The sequence below is a fragment of the Gobius niger genome, assembly GCF_951799975.1.
Source record: "Gobius niger genome assembly, chromosome: 12".
Classification (NCBI taxonomy): domain Eukaryota; kingdom Metazoa; phylum Chordata; class Actinopteri; order Gobiiformes; family Gobiidae; genus Gobius; species Gobius niger.
Window position 1 is genome coordinate 32400332 of NC_136863.1, and position 19759 is coordinate 32420090.

Below are 19759 nucleotides of genomic sequence, written 5' to 3' on the forward strand. Positions count from 1 at the left end.
AATGGACTTTTTCAAGCTTTCCATCATGTTATTATGTCATTCCCTCATTAAAAACATGCCTGAAGTGTTGTCTTGGCACATTCACATATTTTTGAGTAATCTGTACAAACTCTGACGGCGGCCATTTTAGGGATAGGTTTTTGTCACATTTTTGTTGATTTTTTGTTGAATTTTAGTCAATTTTTAGATGAATTTTTGTCATTTTTTTGTTGAATTTTAGTCAATTTTTTGTCATTTTTCTGTTCAATTTTAGTCCATTTTTTGTCAATTTTTTGTTGAATTTTAGTCCATTTTTTGTCAATTTTTTGTTGAATTTTTGTCAATTTTTTGTCAATTTTTTGTCGAATTTTTGTCAATTTTGTGTTGAATTTTTGTCTTTTTTTTGTTGAATTTTTGTCACATTTTTGTCACATTTTTGTTGAATTTTTGACTGACGGCGGCCATTTTAGGGATAGGTTTGCCTGAGTCCTCCTAGGAACGCCCCCACCTCCTGGAGACGCCTCCGAGCTTTCGTCACCAGCCGAGTAACCAACCACTGCTCCTCAGCAGAACCCCCTCCCCACTGATGCCACAGACAGCGTGTGGAGGGGGCGTGTCTAAAGGCTCAGAGGTTCTTAAAGAGACAGAGGCCTATTTCAAGACATTCACTACAGCCATTTTGAGAGAGACATTTTATACAAGGCAGTTATTTAATTTACTGCATTTACAGACCAACAGAAGGTTTGCTCATCGTTGTAGTGTGATATAGACTGGTGCTGTGGGACTGAAAAAAACATAATACCCCCTCTTTAAGTCTTTTATCTGTTTCCAGGTGAAAGAACAGGGTCGGTAAGTAGGGCGTTGCCTGCAGTGTCTCCCCTTACAGTACATTGTTTACATTCAGTCGTTGTGTCCAGTTCAAAAAAACTCTTGCATCGTGGTCTATTAACAACCATCGACGACCCCCTCACTTTAAACAAGAGTGTTTACATTCGGACACACACAAATATTGAAACACTGGGGAAACGCTTTGTCCTTTGTAAAAGAATTTGCCATCATACACTTTCCTCTCCTCCTGGTCACTTCACCTTCCAAATGCCGTCATCAAAAAACACAAATCTGTTCATCCTTTCCAAAAAATGTAATAATAATAATAATAATAATAATAATCTTTTAGGTGCTTTTTCTAATAAAATATTCGTACTTACAAACTTACAAATATATTACCTAGAATCTCATGAACAGAAAAATAGTCTTTTCTTCTCCGATAAAGGGAGAAACACACACAATAGAACATCCTCAAACTATCCCTTATTATTATGGTTAAGACATATTAGGCTGGGTATATGTTTATGAACCTGCATTCTGAAATATGGACGTATCCCCCGTTAGGAATTGCACATTTTTTGCACCTATAGGACAAAAAATATATCTATCGTCTAAGTATCAAAAACAGTGTCTATAGATCCAGCAAAAAAAAAAAAAGACAGTGCATAAAGTTGTATTACTAATATCTCTGGCAGTTTAGTTATAACTATAGGCCACTAGAAACACCAGCTATTAGTCTCTGTAAACACTTGGCATCTCTGTAACGAGGACACGGACGTACAAAACACCGCCTCACCAGGTTGGGTTCACGCCACGTTCGGGAGGAAGCGTTCGGACACGCCGGGTCATGTGAAAGCGGGAACAAGTCTGTGTAATCCGTGTGAAATAACAACAAAAAGTGATGAAACAACCGTCTAGAAACGCCCGTTCAGTTCGGTTTTAGTCGAATTAAAGCGACAGTCTGTGTGTTTGCGAAGTGAGGAAAGATAAAGTGACATTTGAACAATCGAATTCCTCCCCTCTTCAAGCAGAAAGCGCTTCTTCGTTTGGAAAATTCTGTTCCTTTTTCTCCTCATTTTGCAAAGTAAACGATTAAGCTCCTCCCCCTCCCTCCTGATTGGACCCGACGGGCTGGTTCACAGGAAAAGCTCATTGGTCAATGCGGGAGGATGCTAGACTGTGATTAGTCGCTTAGATCCGGGAAGGAAGGACTTTGCAAAACATAATATATAGTATTACTTACTTTATATCAAAATGCAAGACTTCGTGGTCAATTTAGCGCATTTTATAACATTTATAATACATTTAGACTTCAGACTATCACTTTAAAGTCCGTGAAAGTGCTACGTGTGTGAGTGGTGGTTGTCGTTGGCTCTTCCGTCATCTAAAAGCGCAAGACAAGAGTAGGCCATTATTACTATCAAGGCAAAATCTAAATTTAATGTTTTTTGCCTCTAAAATGTTATTTAAATCTGTTTATTATTCGGCTCTTCACAACGTAAGTAGAAGCTCCGTTGATTTGAATGGGATTTCCCAACGTTCTATCGGTCATTATTTTCGGATAAAGGACCTCTGAAAAAAATAATGACGCTGCCAATGGCACCGGAGTTGGTGCTTTCATATCACTCCGCGCTAGGCTAGCTGCTAGCCTTGCTGCTTCTAGCCTAGCCAAACGTTGTCGAGCAACGCGCAAACTTTTGGGAACTATTTGTCACGGAAGTCATTAAATAAACCTTTCGACTTCATAAAAGTGTACGAAGTTTATGTTGTGTGTTCAGTTGGAAAATGGCCGTATAATAAGCGGGATAATGTATAGAACGCTGGTCATTAACGGGAAAATAAGCACCTTCAGGGCGAAACAAGACCCCTCGGCTTCGTGTCGGGGTCCGGTTCGCCCTGTCGGTGCTTATTTTCCCGATAATGACCAGCGTTCTATACATTATCTCTTACTTAATTCTGATGAGCATCCTCTCACGATGTTTGATACCGAGTTCCACAGCCTGGTCTCAAAGCGAGTCGTCTCAGAGTGAATCAAAAGAGGCAGATTCGGCCAAACCGTGTTGAAACCGGGGCTAATGAACTTGTAATTGACTTAAAATGACACTGAAAAAAATATTCTTTTCTCATCAAAGGTCTGACATCTGTTGCATTTACCTGTCGCGTTTAAGCATCACCAGAGACCCGCTCGTATCACAAAATGAACTCTTTCCCAACTACAAAGTTCAACGTCACAAACAAACTGAGGTGAACTTCTTCTCAGAAAAGTGACGGTTCCTCCTGGTGACGATGACCCCTCCCCCGCCTGTGCTCCAACTCTGCGACGTGAACCCAACCGTTAGACATCGTGCTAAAGAGGATATGGCAACTAGTAGTTTCAAGTCCGTCGGCTAGCTTCTCCGCTACCACCAGCACAGAGCTAAAGCGCTACATGGGGCCTTAGGCGGGGCCGGGAGCAGAGCGAGGGGCGGCTTCCCACTGCGAGGCGGCTGAGCTGAGGGGACAGAGCCACAGAAGGACAAGCATAGTGTTTTTCTAGCATAGTGTTTTTCTAGAGGATGGTGGTTTGAGAAAATGGCCACGGAAACTTTGGCATTTCAAGTTTTGTCATGTGAAATAATGTCTTTGTGTGGAAAGAAAAAGAAAGAAGAAGAAGATGTCGACTTGAATTAAATGTGCGTAAATGTGCTCAGAGTTTGGCATTAAGCAGAACTACATGTGCTAAAAGCCTTCATTTACAGCCAACAGCGGGATAACACATCGATGGCACCGTGATAAATGCTGTATGAGTGCGTGATTATGTTTTTATTGATATTGAATATGTGTTGGGCACTTGCGTGTTCGATCTATTACGCGACAAAAATCCAGGGTGTTTATGGAGTAGGATAAAAAGTAAACAGGATGATTCTGGCGTAATCTGTGTGAATGCAGGTAAGTTCTGGTATGTTTCAGATATACCTGAATCACACCTTCAGCACAATGTTATGTCATGGGTCAAAATGTGTCATTTTGCATATGTCCATTTTGTACTACAGTATATACAGTTTTGGAAAACACATTCCAACCTTGCAGTAAGAGCCCGAAAAATGAGCTGAATAAGTAACAATCCTTCAAACAAGGTAAACGGACTTTCGGACAGTGTGCAGCCCATTTGAATGCCCCTCTCCAGTGGAAAGCCCCACAGTCCACTCCTGGACCCGAACAGGCCTATAATAGATTGCCTTTATAAAAAAAAAACAGTTCATCCTTTCAGTAAAAGAATCAAGTCTTGTAATAAATATTCCAATAGAATACAAACAGTCCCGGGCGGCTTATAGCACCGACTCCATGTTATCGCAGTACTCGTGTTCCTCCAGGCTGTAGATGAACTTTGTCCGGTCCGGGCCCGCGCCCTCCCCCAGCGCCGGGTAGAACTGGGTGGGGCTGAGGTGGCCCTCCTGCCCGTGGATGTACTTCCTGTAGTTCTTGCGCAGGCAGTACCAGGTGCAGGCGTACAGCAGGAAGGCCAGCCCCTTCAGCAGGATGGCCAGGCTGATGTACAGGTGGCGGTAGGTCACGTTGTCGTAGAGGAGGCAGGCGCCGCGCTCGCCGCACTCCGTGCTCCAGAACAGGCAGGTGGAGTCGATCCCGGCGCCGAAGATCAGCGGAGGAGGGATGAAGCCTGCGGGCGGCACAGACACGGGTCAAATCGGCAACTGAAGCTGCGTTTCAGGGAACTGGTTGTTTTCCCACTTGAAAATTACGACTTACGACCTCAGAGCGTGAGTAACTCGGATGCTAACAAAACGGCTAATGCTATAACAGTTCGCTATTAAGATGCTAACGTTACATATGAATGTTTCTCCACTCTAGATATAATTCAAAACATGCTACATAATGTCATAGTGAAGGCTGTGATCAAAAATAACGTTCATTTCACGGCTCATTTTTTGTCATTAACGGAATAGGCCACCGAGGACGTGTCTGATCTTCCCTCGTGCCTTCAGTCACGTAAACACAGCGCAGACGGCGTTAGCATTTAGCCTCTCCTTCTCTCCTCTATAGCTCCAAAACAGGTCAAGATAGAAGCTACCAAGCTCTTCCACGTTTTCCCTATTTAAATATGGTTACGTGAAGTGTCCCACTACAAAGTATAATTACACAAAATTAAACAATGTGGATTTTCTAAGCGGATAAAAGGGGAGTAATTTGGCCTCCGCACAGTAAAGTGAAGATTACTGCGCGGATTTCGAATTACTCCTGGTATTATTACGCCTTACAATATAGTTCCCCCTTTTATCCGCTTAGAAAATCCACTTTGTTTAATTTTGTGTAATTATACTTTGTAGTGGAACACTTCACGTAACCATATTTAAATAGGGAAAACGTGGAAGAGCTTGGTAGCTTCTATCTTGACCTGTTTTGGAGCTATAGAGGAGAGAGGGAGAGGCTAAATGCTAACGCCGTCTGTGCTGTGTTTACGTGACTGAAGCTCAGGTAAGAACATATCTCATATGTAAAAACGCTGGCCTATTGCTTTAAGTTACTTTAGGCTGTGTGTGAACTTCTGCCGTCATTATAACCGGAACAGCCAGGTTCTCGAAGTGGTTGCTACACATTTAATGCCACAAAAAGGATCAGATACAGGTCGCGAACATAAAATAAAATTCTGGTCACTTCAGCCTCCAGTCTGCACCATGTATGCCTGTGCTGTTGATACTACGTCCACCACACAAAGACGACATTAGCGCAGGATTCTCACCCAGCAGTCGCAGCAGGAGGAAGAGGACGCCCAGCGCGTAGGACTTGACTTCAGGGCTCACCGTCCTGGAGGCGCAGAGAAAAAATCATTTAAAAAGTGCGGTCAGAAAATGCAGATCTGCACCTGTACGTGGATGATGTAGTTGTATATACTTCAGCCAGGGGGCGGACTGGCCATATGTCCATTCTGGAAGAGCACAGAAGGGCCACCAGTCCCGCCTGCCTCAACTGAGCTTTACCCAAATCTAAAAGCTAAAAAGAAAAGCATAAAAATAGCGAGAAAAAGAGGATGAAAACAAAACAAAAATGTGCTGGAAAAGCAACAAAAAAAAATGTGATGAAAAGGCAACAAAAACGTGAGAAAAACACAAACAAATGATAAAAAAAATAATGAAAAAAAACAACAACAAAAATGACGTGACAAAAAGTTACCATCACTTTTGTAGGTCTTAGCTTTCCTTTGCTCTCCAGTCGAGAAGCTTTTAGATTTGGGTAAAGCCCAGTATAAAAAAAACATGAATCTAAAAGGAATTCCGTGGAGTATGGTGCACCACAAGGTTAAATTTTGGGACCACTATTATTTATTATTTATATGAATGATTTTGCTTCTGTTTCTATGACCACCTTTCCCGTTCTTTTTGCTGATGATGCCGATCAAAATAAATAAATAAATAAAAAGCCGACCTGGGGAAAATGCACTCGGTTTAGGCGGGGGGTAAGAGGTTAAAATATGTATTTGTGGAAGTGTCACAATTACGCTGATTTGGGCCAGGCTGGTCAGAGTCCAGGGCTGTTTTTAGTCCCAGTCCACCCCTGACTTCAGCGCTCTCGGCAGAATCATTTACAGAACGCCTTGTATCAGCCTCACATTCAAAATCTGACTCGTATATATCGAAATTACAACTTGGTTTTGATTTAAATCGTGTAGCCTGTTCTTGATTATAGAGATGTTATTATACTGTACATGTTTTGCCATTTGCCGTTACTTGACGAACTGTGGTCCAAGTTCCTGACCTGATGAGGATGATGACGGAGGGCGTCTGGGCCATGGCGCCCACCAGGCTGCACACGCAGATGACACACAGGAAGATGAGGAAGGACTCCTGACAGCCGGGCGCGGGGCACTTCCCGGGCACCACCGTGGCCGCCTCGGGGAGGTGAGAGACACAGCCACAGCCGCTCACGTTCTGCGGAGAGACATTCGGTCAGTCATCCCTACGCAAGTCAAATAAAGTGATGTGTATTCAGGAATATTAAACTCCTCCCCCCCTTCACGTCCCGGAGCTTGTACCTGTTTGCCGTGCACCTGTCCCGGGTCCCCGAGGGCCGAGGTGCAGCCGGCGAAGCAGGACGACAGGTAGGTGACCCCGTTGGAGCCACACACCGGGCTGATGGACGAGATGAAGCAGCTGCAGTGAGACATGCAGGGGGCGTCGGGCCTCTCCCCCACTCTCAACGTCCTGCAATCACAACCGACCGTTAACAAACAAAAACATGTCCAATCACGCTTTTACAACAAGGAACCGGACAGTTCATCAGACAATGAGCCCGATACGAAGAAAAAAAATCCCATCCGAGGCTTGGTTGATGGTAATATAGGCCACGCTTGGTTTGAAATCGGGACAGGTCTCCATGGAAACTCTCGGCGCCGGGGCAGGTCCCTGTTAGAGAGTCAGGGGAACAGGCGAATGTAGGCCACTGTTCCCTGTCCTGCTCCAGATGCAGGAGAGGCTGAGGAGCGACACCCAACACGGGCTCTCGCCGCGTGTAAGGGAGCGGCGTTCAAGAGCGTCGACACCGCCCCAAACCAAACTGCATTTACCACTTTGAATTTGTAGTATTTATCAGTATTAAAAGAGGTACGCATGCATTCTTTTGAAAAGGGGGAAAAGATGAGGCGGGGGGCAGCGGAGAATTCTATTGTGGTAACTTTGGTAACCGTCAAAACGCATTTCTTTGAACCTGGTTTATGGTTAATATCTCTATTTTATTACTTTGACAATCACATAAAACAGTCAGAAAGTTCAACATCTTCTCTGGAAACAAGGAGCACATGTTTCTCTCATAAGTTGACAATATGTATAAAAAACGTGCAAAATGTTGACCAAGCGAAAGGACTTTTAGCCATAAAGAGAATACGTCAGGTTTGCTACTTTCAAATAATGACCATGTGCATCATTATTTGTAAGTTTTCTTTTCTTAGATTTCTTTCAAAATCTACTTCTCTTCCGTAGAGTTGTATTGACCCCTCCAACTGAGATCATGACATCAGCAAACTCTAAAAACGTGAATGACACTGATTTGGGACAGAGAGTCTGGCAACCAAAGTGTGGGTCTCATTCTTACTGATTGTTTACATGAAAAATACATCAATATTGCAATTAGGATTTTTGCCATAGGGCCTCATTTCCTAGTTTGTAAAATAGTCCCTCAAAATGCGATCATTCATGTGATGCTGGTCAGTCATATTCCCAAAAATATTCTATGGACAGAGACATTTATATGGTTAGTCTGGTGTTATAAGGGATTTGCCTCAGGTGCTCTGTGGAGCGGGTCACACTGTTTTTAATGCAGGCTAGCTGATACCATAGAAATGCACTAGCCTAGCACTAGCCTAGCGTCTCAAAACTCTTCAAATATAAGAACTGCATGAAATAGAAAAAAGAACAAATCTCCAGAAATCAGCAACACTCTGGATAACTAGGAAATGAGGCCCTATGTCAAAAATCCTGAAATATCCCTTTAAAGTGAACATGTTAAAGGAACAGGCCACCGTTTTTATATACTGAGATATGTTCTTACCTTAGCTTTGACGAGTAGTTCGAAATCCGCGCAGTAATCTTCACTTTACTGTGCGGATGCCAAACTACTCCTGGTATTATTACTCCTTACAATATAGTCCCCCCTTTTATCCACTTAGAAAATCCACATTGTTTAATTTTGTGTAATTATACTTTGTAGTGGAACACTTCACGTAACCATATTTAAATAGGGAAAACGTGGAAGAGCTTGGTAGCTTCTATCTTGACCTGTTTTGGAGCTATAGTGGAGAGAGGGAGAGGCTAAATGCTAACGCCGTCTGCGCTGTGTTTACGTGACTGAAGGCACGGGGGAAGATCAGACAGGTCCTAAAGAACTCGTCAAAGCTAAGGTAAGAACATATCTCAGTATGGAAAAACGGTGGCCTATTGCTTTAACCTCATATCCGGGAACACAGAGGCTCATGTATAAATATATTTTTTTTTTTAACAAAAAGTCCAACGTATCCTTATATAAAATACAAGGATGTTATATAGGGTACATACTATTGGCATGTTACATCAAATGCTATAGAGGGACATGATGCATTACAGCAGCAAATACTCATTGATAACAATCCGCTATATTGGATTTTGCTTCTAAAGAGTAATCCAAGTAAACTCTATATTAGATGTTGCCTTATTGAGTTCAACACTCCCACCCATGTCCAAGCCCTTTCTTTAACAGGCTTTTTGGGGGAAAAAACTAAACGCGTGAAGGAAGTTAACAGATGTGACAACCAGAAGACACAAAACACAGAATTTCTACTTGAAGTTTGATCCAAAAACCTACAAAGTGAAAAGTTACACAATTATTTCGTTTGGAATTTCAAGTACTTGTCAAGTTGTTTCCTTTATAACATGATCCACATATTGAGCCTCTGTTGTGCCTCTGAACTGAAATGACTAATATTTGAATCTTTTGAAAAGTCTATGCAAATCATGAATGGGATTTTTCTGTCATTGAGCGAGTACGTGAGCCTTCCCCAGTGTGTAAACCTGCAGAGTGGCTCTTACTCGTTGCCGTAGGGGATGGTGACCCCCGCCACGGGCCCCGTGTCGCAGCCCAGGAAGAGGAAGGACACGTAGCACGCGGAGGACAGCAGGTTGACCAGCATCGCCATCCTCACCGCCCCGAGAGCCGACAGGTCCAGCTTCTTCACCAGCAGGCCGCCCATGAAGATGCCCAGGCAGGCGCAGGGGATGGCCGTCATACCTGAGGGGCAGCGACACGTCAGCAAAGGCCTCTCGCGAACCGAAGGCAAGTTAAAACGATTCACACACATCAATAATCCTCTTTAAAGTTGTACTGGCGTGTTCTTACGTTATTGGCTTATTCTGAAAAACTAACAAACACATATATAGAAAGAGTGGGACAGGAAGGGAAAAAATAAATAAAATAAATAATAAAATAAAACATTAAGGAGCTCTGGGATAAGGCTCCCTCACCTGCATCATGTACTACCCTATGGGTTTTTAATTGCACCACATATCACAAAGTTTTTATGCACCACACAAGGACAGAGATGCAGGTGGGGGTGGTCAGAACTTAATATTGTAGTTTCCTGTTTGTTTTCTTCCTCTTCTTCCTCCAAATCTAAGTGGTTTATATGATTTCAATCTTGAATGTTTACCCTTCCTCATGTTCATTACCCCATTCACCTTACCTTTACCTCTATTATTACTGTTTCTTTACTATTATTTGTTACTATCATCATTTTTCATTTGCTACGATTTGTTTCCCATGATTTACTATTTGCTTTCATCTTTTTTTGTTTTCTCTCTTATTCATATCTCACACCTAAGAATCAAATATGCACCCTACCCTTATGTGTCTTTCCTTGTCTATGTGCTATTTGTAAGCTTTGTTTTATGTCAATGAGATTAAAAAAAAAATAAAAATAAAAACTTGTCTCACATTATTTTAATTATTGCTAGAATGGCATACGAATCCAAACATAAAATAACTGATTGATTATTATTTTCTAAACCTGCAACTGCATTTTAATACTTTTGCAGCACAAGCTTCTACATAAGCAGTTTGAATGTGTCTTTGTGGCAAAAGTAAATTTCATATGTTGATTACATTTATTTATTTTGGAATATTTATCTAATGTAATCAAGCCACTCGTGTCCGCTTTGTCCCCCCCTCCAGCAGCTCTTAGCTACAGAGACTCAAAGCAACACAGTAGGGCTGCAACTAGTGATTGTTTTGGTAATCGATTAATCGCTTGGCTGTGAAAGGTGCATGGAAATTGTATTTTTTTCAATTTTTTTATCACATAAAGCTAAAGTGGCGCCGCTTGAGGACACGTGGATGGAGTAAACTTAAAGTAAACGTTTGTAGGAGGCTCTTTGTGCTTATTCTGCTTTGATTGGACGAGACAAAGACGGATATTTATGAAATTTACGATGTACAAAACACTGCAGACCCTAACTTTAAAAAACAAAGTAGGTTTTCATCCAAAATACATAATTGTCATGTCTTTTTTGCTCAATTTTAGTCTGTGTTTACTAGAAAACGATTAATCGATTACTGGAATAGTTGACAACTATTTTAGTAATCGATTAGTTGTCGATTAATCGATTAGTTGTTTCAGCCCTACAACAAAGACTTCCACAACAACTGTGAACACGCCACCAGAGGAGTGACACGTGAGGATCGCCCCCCCCCCCCCTCCCGCTGAACGCACTTGCTACAAATGAGCTTTGGCACAGAGAATCAGACAGGTTTGTATCATGTGTCGGTGCTGGATGTTGTGTGGTCATGTGACACAGACCGAGCAGCTGATTGGCCGAGGTGGTGGTGAGGTTGAACTGCTGCTCCAGGTATTTCCCCAGGAAGGCGGCGAACCCTGCGACCACAGCGATCTCCGAGCAGGCGGCCAGGATGATGCAGCTGAACACCGGGTTGGACAGGAGCCGTTTGGTCACGCCTGGGATCACTGAGGGCGAGACACATGTGTGAGGGCTGAAAGGATGCAAACAACTAAACTTTTTATTACTGACTACTCAACCTAATCAAAATGGATGCAATTTGGATTCTTTTTATCAACAGTTCACTTTTTATATGTGATTTTCTGATGTATCTTTAGTATTTTAGCTAACTTGTGTGTCTGGTGTTTTGGGGCCGAGGTCTCACCCCTGAGTTGCTGACAGCAGGTGGCGCTGCTGTCTGGCTCCAGACCAGGCAGGGCTCCGTTGGGCTTGTGGCTCTGGCAGTCACCAGCAGGGGGCAGCATGACCTGCTGTGTGTCCAGGTCCTCCCTCTCACCCTGAGGCAGAGACTGGGGAAAGCCGAACATGGGCAGAGCTGAGCAGAACAGTAAGGCACCACAGAGGAGGAAGCCTGCCCACCACGCGCCGATCCAGCCGGGGTCCTCCGGACTGATGCCCATGTGAGCTGAGGGGACAAGGGAACAGTCAGTAAACATATACTACTGTACAGTCAGTAAACACATACTACTGTACACTTAAAGAACAGTCAGTAAACACATACTACTGTACAGTCAGTAAACACATACTACTGTACACTTAAAGAACAAGGAGGAACAGTCAGTAAACACATACTACTGTACACTTAAAGAACAAGGAGGAACAGTCAGTAAACACATACTACTGTACACTTAAAGAACAGTCAGTAAACACATACTACTGTACAGTCAGTAAACACATACTACTGTACACTTAAAGAACAGTCAGTAAACACATAGTACTGTACAGTCAGTAAACACATACTACTGTACACTTAAAGAACAGTCAGTAAACACATACTACTGTACAGTCAGTAAACACATACTACTGTACACTTAAAGAACAGTCAGTAAACACATAGTACTGTACAGTCAGTGAACACATACTACTGTACACTTAAAGAACAGTCAGTAAACACATAGTACTGTACAGTCAGTGAACACATACTACTGTACACTTAAAGAACATGGGGAACAGTCAGTAAACACATACTACTGTACACTTAAAGAACAGTCAGTAAACACATACTACTGTACACTTAAAGAACAGTCAGTAAACACATACTACTGTACACTTAAAGAACTGTCAGTAAACACATACTACTGTACAGTCAGTAAACACATACTACTGTACAGTCAGTAAACACATACTACTGTACAGTCAGTAAACACATACTACTATACACTTAAAGAACAGTCAGTAAACACATACTACTGTACAGTCAGTAAACACATACTACTGTACAGTCAGTAAACACATACTACTGTACAGTCAGTAAACACATACTACTGTACAGTCAGTAAACACATACTACTGTACAGTCAGTAAACACATACTACTGTACACATACTACTGTACAGTCAGTAAACATATACTACTGTACAGTCAGTAAACACATACTACTGTACAGTCAGTAAACACATACTACTGTACAGTCAGTAAACACATACTACTGTACAGACAGTAAACACATACTACTGTACAGTCAGTAAACACATACTACTGTACAGTCAGTAAACACATACTACTGTACAGACAGTACACACATACTACTGTACACTAAAAGAACACATGGGAACAGTCAGTAAACACATACTACTGTACAGACAGTAAACACATACTACTGTACAGTCAGTAAACACATACTACTGTACAGTCAGTAAACATATACTACTGTACAGTCAGTAAACACATACTACTGTACAGACAGTAAAAACATACTACTGTACACTTAAAGAACAAGGGGAACTGTTTTTTTCAGTGGTGGAGGGAGTACTCTATTTGTAAGTGTCCCACACATTTTGTCTATAAGATTTGTTTTTCTTATACTGATCAATCTTGATTTTCAATTTGATTTTACTATTCTTTACTAAAAGTGAATAAATGTAGCTGATTCATGAACGTAGACAGACCTTTCATATAAACAAAAACAACATTGAACACACACTTAAATCTTCCATTGTCTCGCTCAAACCCCACGACGATCATTGTACATGTTTTTGATGGTGGGGCAAACCCGGAGGAAACCTACGCAGACACAGAGGGGATGAAAGGAAAGGGAAAAAAAGGGGGGAACTGACTTGTATCAATGAAGATGGCGTCCACGTAGAACTTGGTGCAGACCGAGCCCAGGATGAAGCCGCAGGCCGGGCCGAACACCAGCGTGGAGAACAGGATCCCTGCAGCACACACGAGAGAATAATCAACGCCATGTTTCAGACAGACACACACACACAAAAACACGTGTGAGCGAGATGTTCCGCTCGGCGCCACAGCGGATCCGGCAGCTCTCATTTCTAAACCGCAATGTGGTGGAGTCTGTGTTAATAGGTGTTGTGTTTCCATAGCAACCCAGTGTTGTCCTGTGCCAAGCAACAACATCACCACACCGTCGCCACAAGAACAGTTTGGTAAAGACGTTTTGCATTGAAACTTCTGCTCCCACGCAAAATGGCCGACGCGTTCACAGCGTTTTTTTTATCACGGCCACACAGAAGAAAAATCCTAATCAGATATTCTTTCCAATATGGTTCAGCTTTATTCTAAACATCTCTGCTCCGGGCCCTCGCTGCGCTCACTCAAACAAGGCAAACTGGTGTGTTCATGTTGTCGTTCTCTCTCAGGGAAATGTCACAGTAATGAAATAACAGCCGGCTCTGGACTCGGCCTCTGTTGTTCACAGGCTGCCGGGGGATGGATTTTGTCATCTACGAAAAACATCAGAGACAACGTTACGGTAAGGTTCCACAAGGGGTTTGCGTTGATTTTGCCCTGCTCTGTTTGGATACGCCATATTTTCCTTACTTTTTTTCATAGTTTGGCAGGGCTTATACTCCGGAGCGACTTTTTTTAATACAAGTATATAATTTCCACTGGATCATGCCACTAGAGGGCACTGCAGACCACCGGAAAGAAAGTTTGGAGCGAGCGAGAAAGCGGGGGTTACTCTTTACACGGCAATGAAGTAAACAAACGAGAGCTAATCATGGGCTAAAAGCTCGATTAGAGCTAGAGGAACGACTTCACAAATGAGAGCTTGAAAAACAGGCTGCCGGGAGAGGCTTGTCAACGGTGCAGTGGTATGTTCTTTATGCTATAGTTATCTGAAGTGTTTATGTGACGATAACATACCAGACACCTTTTTTTTATGCTTCATGTAGCTAACCATCGATGAGTTACGCTAGCATACCGTACACTTATTTAGCCTGTTGTATGATGGTTAGTGCTAAATCGTCTGCTCCGGAGGGACAGTCTGCTGTGAAAACGTGAGATATCATGACACAAATTAAGGTTAGGGCCAGGGAAATGGTTGAACCTCTTAACTCCTGCCTGAACCGAGAGGATCTTTTTCCTCACGTCATCACTTTTTTTTCCCAACATTTTTTTGTTGGGCGTTCAACTCATTTTTGTACATTTTTTGTCATTTTTAATCACATTTTTGTCTTCTTTTTTCGTCCATTTTTAATCAATTTTTTGTCACTTTTTTATCCCATTTTTGTATTTTTTTCGTCAATTTTTCGTCATTTTTTCGTCAATTTTTCGTCAATTTTTGTCACATTTTTTGTCACATTTTTGTCATTTTTTCGTCAATTTCTTGTGACATTTTTGTGACATTTTTGCCACTTTTTCATAAATTTTTTGTCACTTTTTTGTCAATGTTTTCGTCACTTTTTTGTCACATTTCCATCATTGTTTTGTTGCTATTTTCACAGCTTTTTTTCCAGAAGCTTTTGGACGGGGGTAAAGCCAAACTGGAGAAAATGTGCTTGGTTCAGGTGGGAGTTAAGGGGTTAACTTTAAGGATTAGGATTATTTGTATTTTTAGACAAACCAACTCATAGATCTATACAAACTCACAGCAGACCGTCCCTCCGGAGCAGACGATCTAGCACTAACCTTGTATGATTGTCATTAGGCTTTTTATGGCTAGTGCGTCTTATGTATGTTTTTTTCTTCTTCATTACACATATTTTGGCTGGTGTGTCTTTTACTTTGGAGCAACAAGTCCAGAAAATACGGTAAGTGCTATATAGCCAAGTTCTCAGCAAGGCTAACCCCTATAGCAACCAATGCAAAACCATGAGCAACATTTTCATTGAGAAGAATGTGAGATTGGTTTATTACTTCTAAGTCAGGATCAGGCCATTTCTTGGATATGTCTCGTTTTTGAGTTGAATAGTTTTCTCCATTCACTCCCAGGTTCAGTGGTTAGCATTCTGCTGGTTAGCATTCATTGTATCACTGTTCAACAAATGTTGGTCATGTCGTGCTAAAAAGTACAGAAAGGCTGTTTTAAAGTAGAAAGCAAATGATATATTAGATATAAATAGAAGTGAATGATTTGAAGTGTTTGACAGAGGAAAGTCCATGAACAGTCTGTGCATCTGAAATCAAATGTGAAAAACTGAAGAAAAAAAACATTACTTTTGTGCCAGATATGACATAAGGTAAGTCACAATCAGTGTTAATTTTGACAACATATTTTATTTTAGTTTTAGTTTTTAGACTAAAATGTAACTTAATTTTAGTCGAGATTTAGTAAAAAAAAACGTTTCAATTTTAGTCTAGTTTTAGTCGACTAAAATTAAGACTAATTTAGTCGACTTTGCATTGATAATATTCATTATAATCATATTTAATAAAGCTCTTCTGCTTCATGGAGCTGCTCCACATGAAGCTGATCCTTTGGCAGAGAATTTACATGATCTGAGGCTCTTTCAGACGCTCAATAGAAGTTTGGATGATTTTAGTCTCTGCTTTTCATTTTTATTTAGTCTTATTTTAGTCGACTAAAATATTTTAGTCACAGTTTTAGTCTCATGAGAAACTTTTAATTTAGTTTTAGTCCAATTTTAGTCGGAAAAAATATCACTTTGACTAAAATTAAGACTAAATATTTTATTCAACGAAATTAACACTGGTCACAATTATCAAAGAGTCATGAAATGAAAAAAATAGATAAAAACAGTATCAAGGAAATAAGTGTTTGATTACATTGCACTGGGTTAGAATAGCCAGTCACAAGATGGCCACCAAATTTGCCATCCGTTCCAACATACTGTATTACTATGGCCATGTCCTCTCTGGAGATTTATTAAAGATCTTTGATTATAAAGGATATGGCTGGTATTTTTGTGCAGTGCTGCCCTCTAGTGTCCAGGCAGATTTCTTGACCACCTTTGGACCACTGAATATGTAAAAGAAATATCACAAAATACACTTGGGGACACTTCTGTAAGATCATAATGTTACTTTAGCTATGCTTTACAAAGACTTTATACAGTTACCCAGGAAAATCCCACAAGTTGAGCCAAAAAATGTATCGTTTATCTGTTATTTATGGAATCAAAAATGCAGATTGGAGTTCCCTCCCGAGATTAGCACCAGGTAAAGCCGCGAGCTTTCCTTTTAACTCGGCGGACACTTCGGCTCCTTCGGTATAAACCGCTAATCCACTTTAAAATCTCAAAGCAGAGAGCCGTTCCTTTCGCTCCCACCACCACAAACTCTCTGGATCAGAGAAAGTGCGTTAATGGAAAGTGTCACCAGCGCCCGCCCAAACCCTCCAGATCGCTGTAGAGAATTAGCTCCCCCTCCGGTCTTCCTCAGGGTGATGGTCTAATCCAGCTCAAAGGGAAGTAGTAATCCACGGCGGGGCTAACCACTCGCAGGCCAAACAGCTCCACAGCGCTGACACGGAGAGGTCAAGAGTCTGTCGGCAGCAACCGTGGCTTTGTTTTGCATTTTTACCCTTTTGAATCACATAAAGTCAAATCTTTTGAGCTCTAACCATGTTATAAAGTTAAATACCCATCCAAAGAGATGCCGTTTGAATCTATGTCAATGTGAAATGAGTGAGTCAAGCTGCTATGGAACCTTACCTCTGTACACTTAAAGAACAGTCAGTAAACACATACTACTGTACAGTCAGTAAACACATAGTACTGTACTCTTAAAGAACAAGGAGGAACAGTCATAAAGTCAAATCTTTTGAGCTCTAACTATGTTATAAAGTTAAATACCCATCCAAAGAGATGCCGTTTGAATCTATGTGAAATGAGTGAGTCAAGCTGCTATGGAACCTTACCTCTACTGTATCTACAGTGCCTCTCGTAGGTAAACAAAGATTTTATTTTTATTTTTTTACTGAACGTTCACACACAAGTAACAGACAACTGTGAAGTGAAAGCAAAATGATACATGATTCTGTTTTTTTTTTTTTAAATAGAAAAGTGAAAAGTGGGACTTGCATAAGTATTCATACAGCATGAATGAATACTTTGTGGAACCCCCTTTTGCTGCAATAACAGCAGCAAGTCTCTTGGGGTCTGACTGTACAAGATATGCACATCTAGAAACTGAAATTTTAGCCCATTCCTCTTTATAAAACAACCCAAGCTCTGTCACATTAGAAGGAGAGCGTTTGTGAACAGCAGTTTTCAGGTCTTTCCACAGATTTTCAATAGGATTTAGGTCAGGACTTTGACTGGGCCATTCTAACACATTAATATGTTTTTATTGAACCATTCCATTGTAGATTTATCTTTGTGTTTAGGGTCATTGTCCTGCTGAAGGTGAATCTCCGCCCCAGGCTCAGTTCTCTTGTGACTCCAGCAGGTTTTCCTCCAAAATGTCTCTGTATTTGGCTCCATCCATCTTCACAACTATTCTTACAATCTCCCCAGTCCCCGCTGAGGAAAAGCAGCCCCACAGCATGATGCTCCCCCCCGTATATTTGACACTGGGGATGGTGCACTCAGGACGATGAGCAGTGTCAGGTTTGCTCCATACATAACGTTTTGCATTTGGGCCAAAAAGTTCATTTTTTGTCTCATCTGACCAAAGCTCCTTCTTCCACATGGAGCTGTGTCCTCCATATGACTTCTAGCAAACTTCAAACGGGATTTTTTATGGCCTCCTTTCAATAATGGCTTTCTTCTTCCACTCGTCCATGAAGGCCAGAATTGTGTAGATACGACTTATAGTTGTCTCATGTACAGTTTCCCCCAGCTCAGCGGCAGGACTTCACAGTTCCTCCAGAGTTATCATGGGGCACTTGGTTGCCTTTCTGACCAGTGTTCTCCTTGTTCGCTCTGATATTTTAGGTGGAGGAACACGCCTTGGTAAGTTGGCAGTGGTGCTTTACTCTTTCCATTTCCGAACAATGGATTGAACAGTTGCTCCGGGAGATGTTTAAATCTTGGGAAATCTTTGTATAACTTAATGCTGCTTTAAACTTCTCCACAGCTTTATCCCTGACCTCTCTGGTGCTCCTTGACCTTCATGATGTTGTTTAGTGACCAACACACTCCGACCACAGCTCTGAGGGCCTAAAAGAACAGCTGAAATTATACTGAGAGTAGATTACACACAGGTGCCTCTATTTAACCGTTAGGCCAAGGTGTGAACATTCTGGAGTCATTAGAAATGTTTTAAAGGCAATTTAATGCACTCAGAAAATGCTGTATGAATACTTATGCACGCCCCACTTTTCACTTTTCTATTTTTTGAAAATTAACAGAATCATGTATCATTTTGCTTTCACTTCACAGTTGTCTGTTACTTGTGTGTGAACGTTCAGTAAAAAAATTAAAATAAAATCTTTATGTTTAGGGTTGTAAACAGGACAAAATGTGCAAAAGTTCAAGGTGTGTGAATACTTACGAGAGGCACTGTATGTCACTTCCTGTCAGTAGCTCAAAAATTAAAATTAAAATACCTTTTCTGCCCAACATTTCTTCAAGCTATCCATCAAAATCATACTTTCAAAAGCATTAAAACCTGTCATATGCACTTTAATGCCCTATAAAGATCTGAAAATATGACATGTAAACCTTGAAAATCCTCAATGCAATCTATTCCCCATATTCATAAAGCGCATGAAGGCGATTACACACTCTGAAGCTACAGGAAGTCCACCTGTTCACAGCCAACACGAGCCAGTTTCTGTTCAGTATTTGTGGCTTTGCTTCAGTCTCCTCTCGTTCTCACCCTGCTCTCTCTGTCCCGCTCGCCGCCGCAGAGTCTCACGGCGTCCGGAGGAAATGATCAAATGGATTTTTATCGCGCGGTCTGCACACCCTGAGGTTTGGTGACATTCGGTCGGCTCAGAGGTGTGAAAAACTCCCTCACATTTAAAAACTACAAATTACAGTGAATGGAGCAAGGATTGGACAGAAACGGCCATTTCACAACTCGCAGTTTTGTAAAGAATTCACAAACTAGTAATCTAGCATTAGCTCACATGTGCTGAGGAAGAAGACGATAAACTTTGCCACAGTTTTTGCTTCATGTGGATCGGTCTGTAAACCACCTTCCATTTTCAGTATTTGGACGGTTACCATAGTTACCTCAATAGCATTCTGAGCTGCCCACCAGCACATTTTTTTGTTTATGTGATGTCAACCAATCAGGGCTGCACAATATATCACAAAAAAAATATT

The 19759-nt window shown here is 41.5% G+C and overlaps 1 protein-coding gene across 1 annotated transcript in view; it reads right to left on the minus strand.

Annotated features, from left to right (window-relative positions):
- Positions 1-3768: 3768 nt before the first annotated feature.
- The window catches only part of slco3a1a (solute carrier organic anion transporter family member 3A1a), a 72458-nt gene continuing 56467 nt past the window's right edge, over positions 3769-19759 (minus strand). The window contains exons 3-10 of the mRNA XM_079567391.1: positions 13397-13495; positions 11485-11745; positions 11123-11287; positions 9360-9558; positions 6836-7004; positions 6559-6731; positions 5546-5610; positions 3769-4465 (exon numbers count right to left, since the gene is read on the minus strand). Of these exons, the coding sequence (XP_079423517.1) occupies positions 4116-4465; positions 5546-5610; positions 6559-6731; positions 6836-7004; positions 9360-9558; positions 11123-11287; positions 11485-11745; positions 13397-13495 (1481 nt within the window). The 3' untranslated portion in view covers positions 3769-4115. The remainder of the gene's footprint in view (positions 4466-5545; positions 5611-6558; positions 6732-6835; positions 7005-9359; positions 9559-11122; positions 11288-11484; positions 11746-13396; positions 13496-19759) is intronic.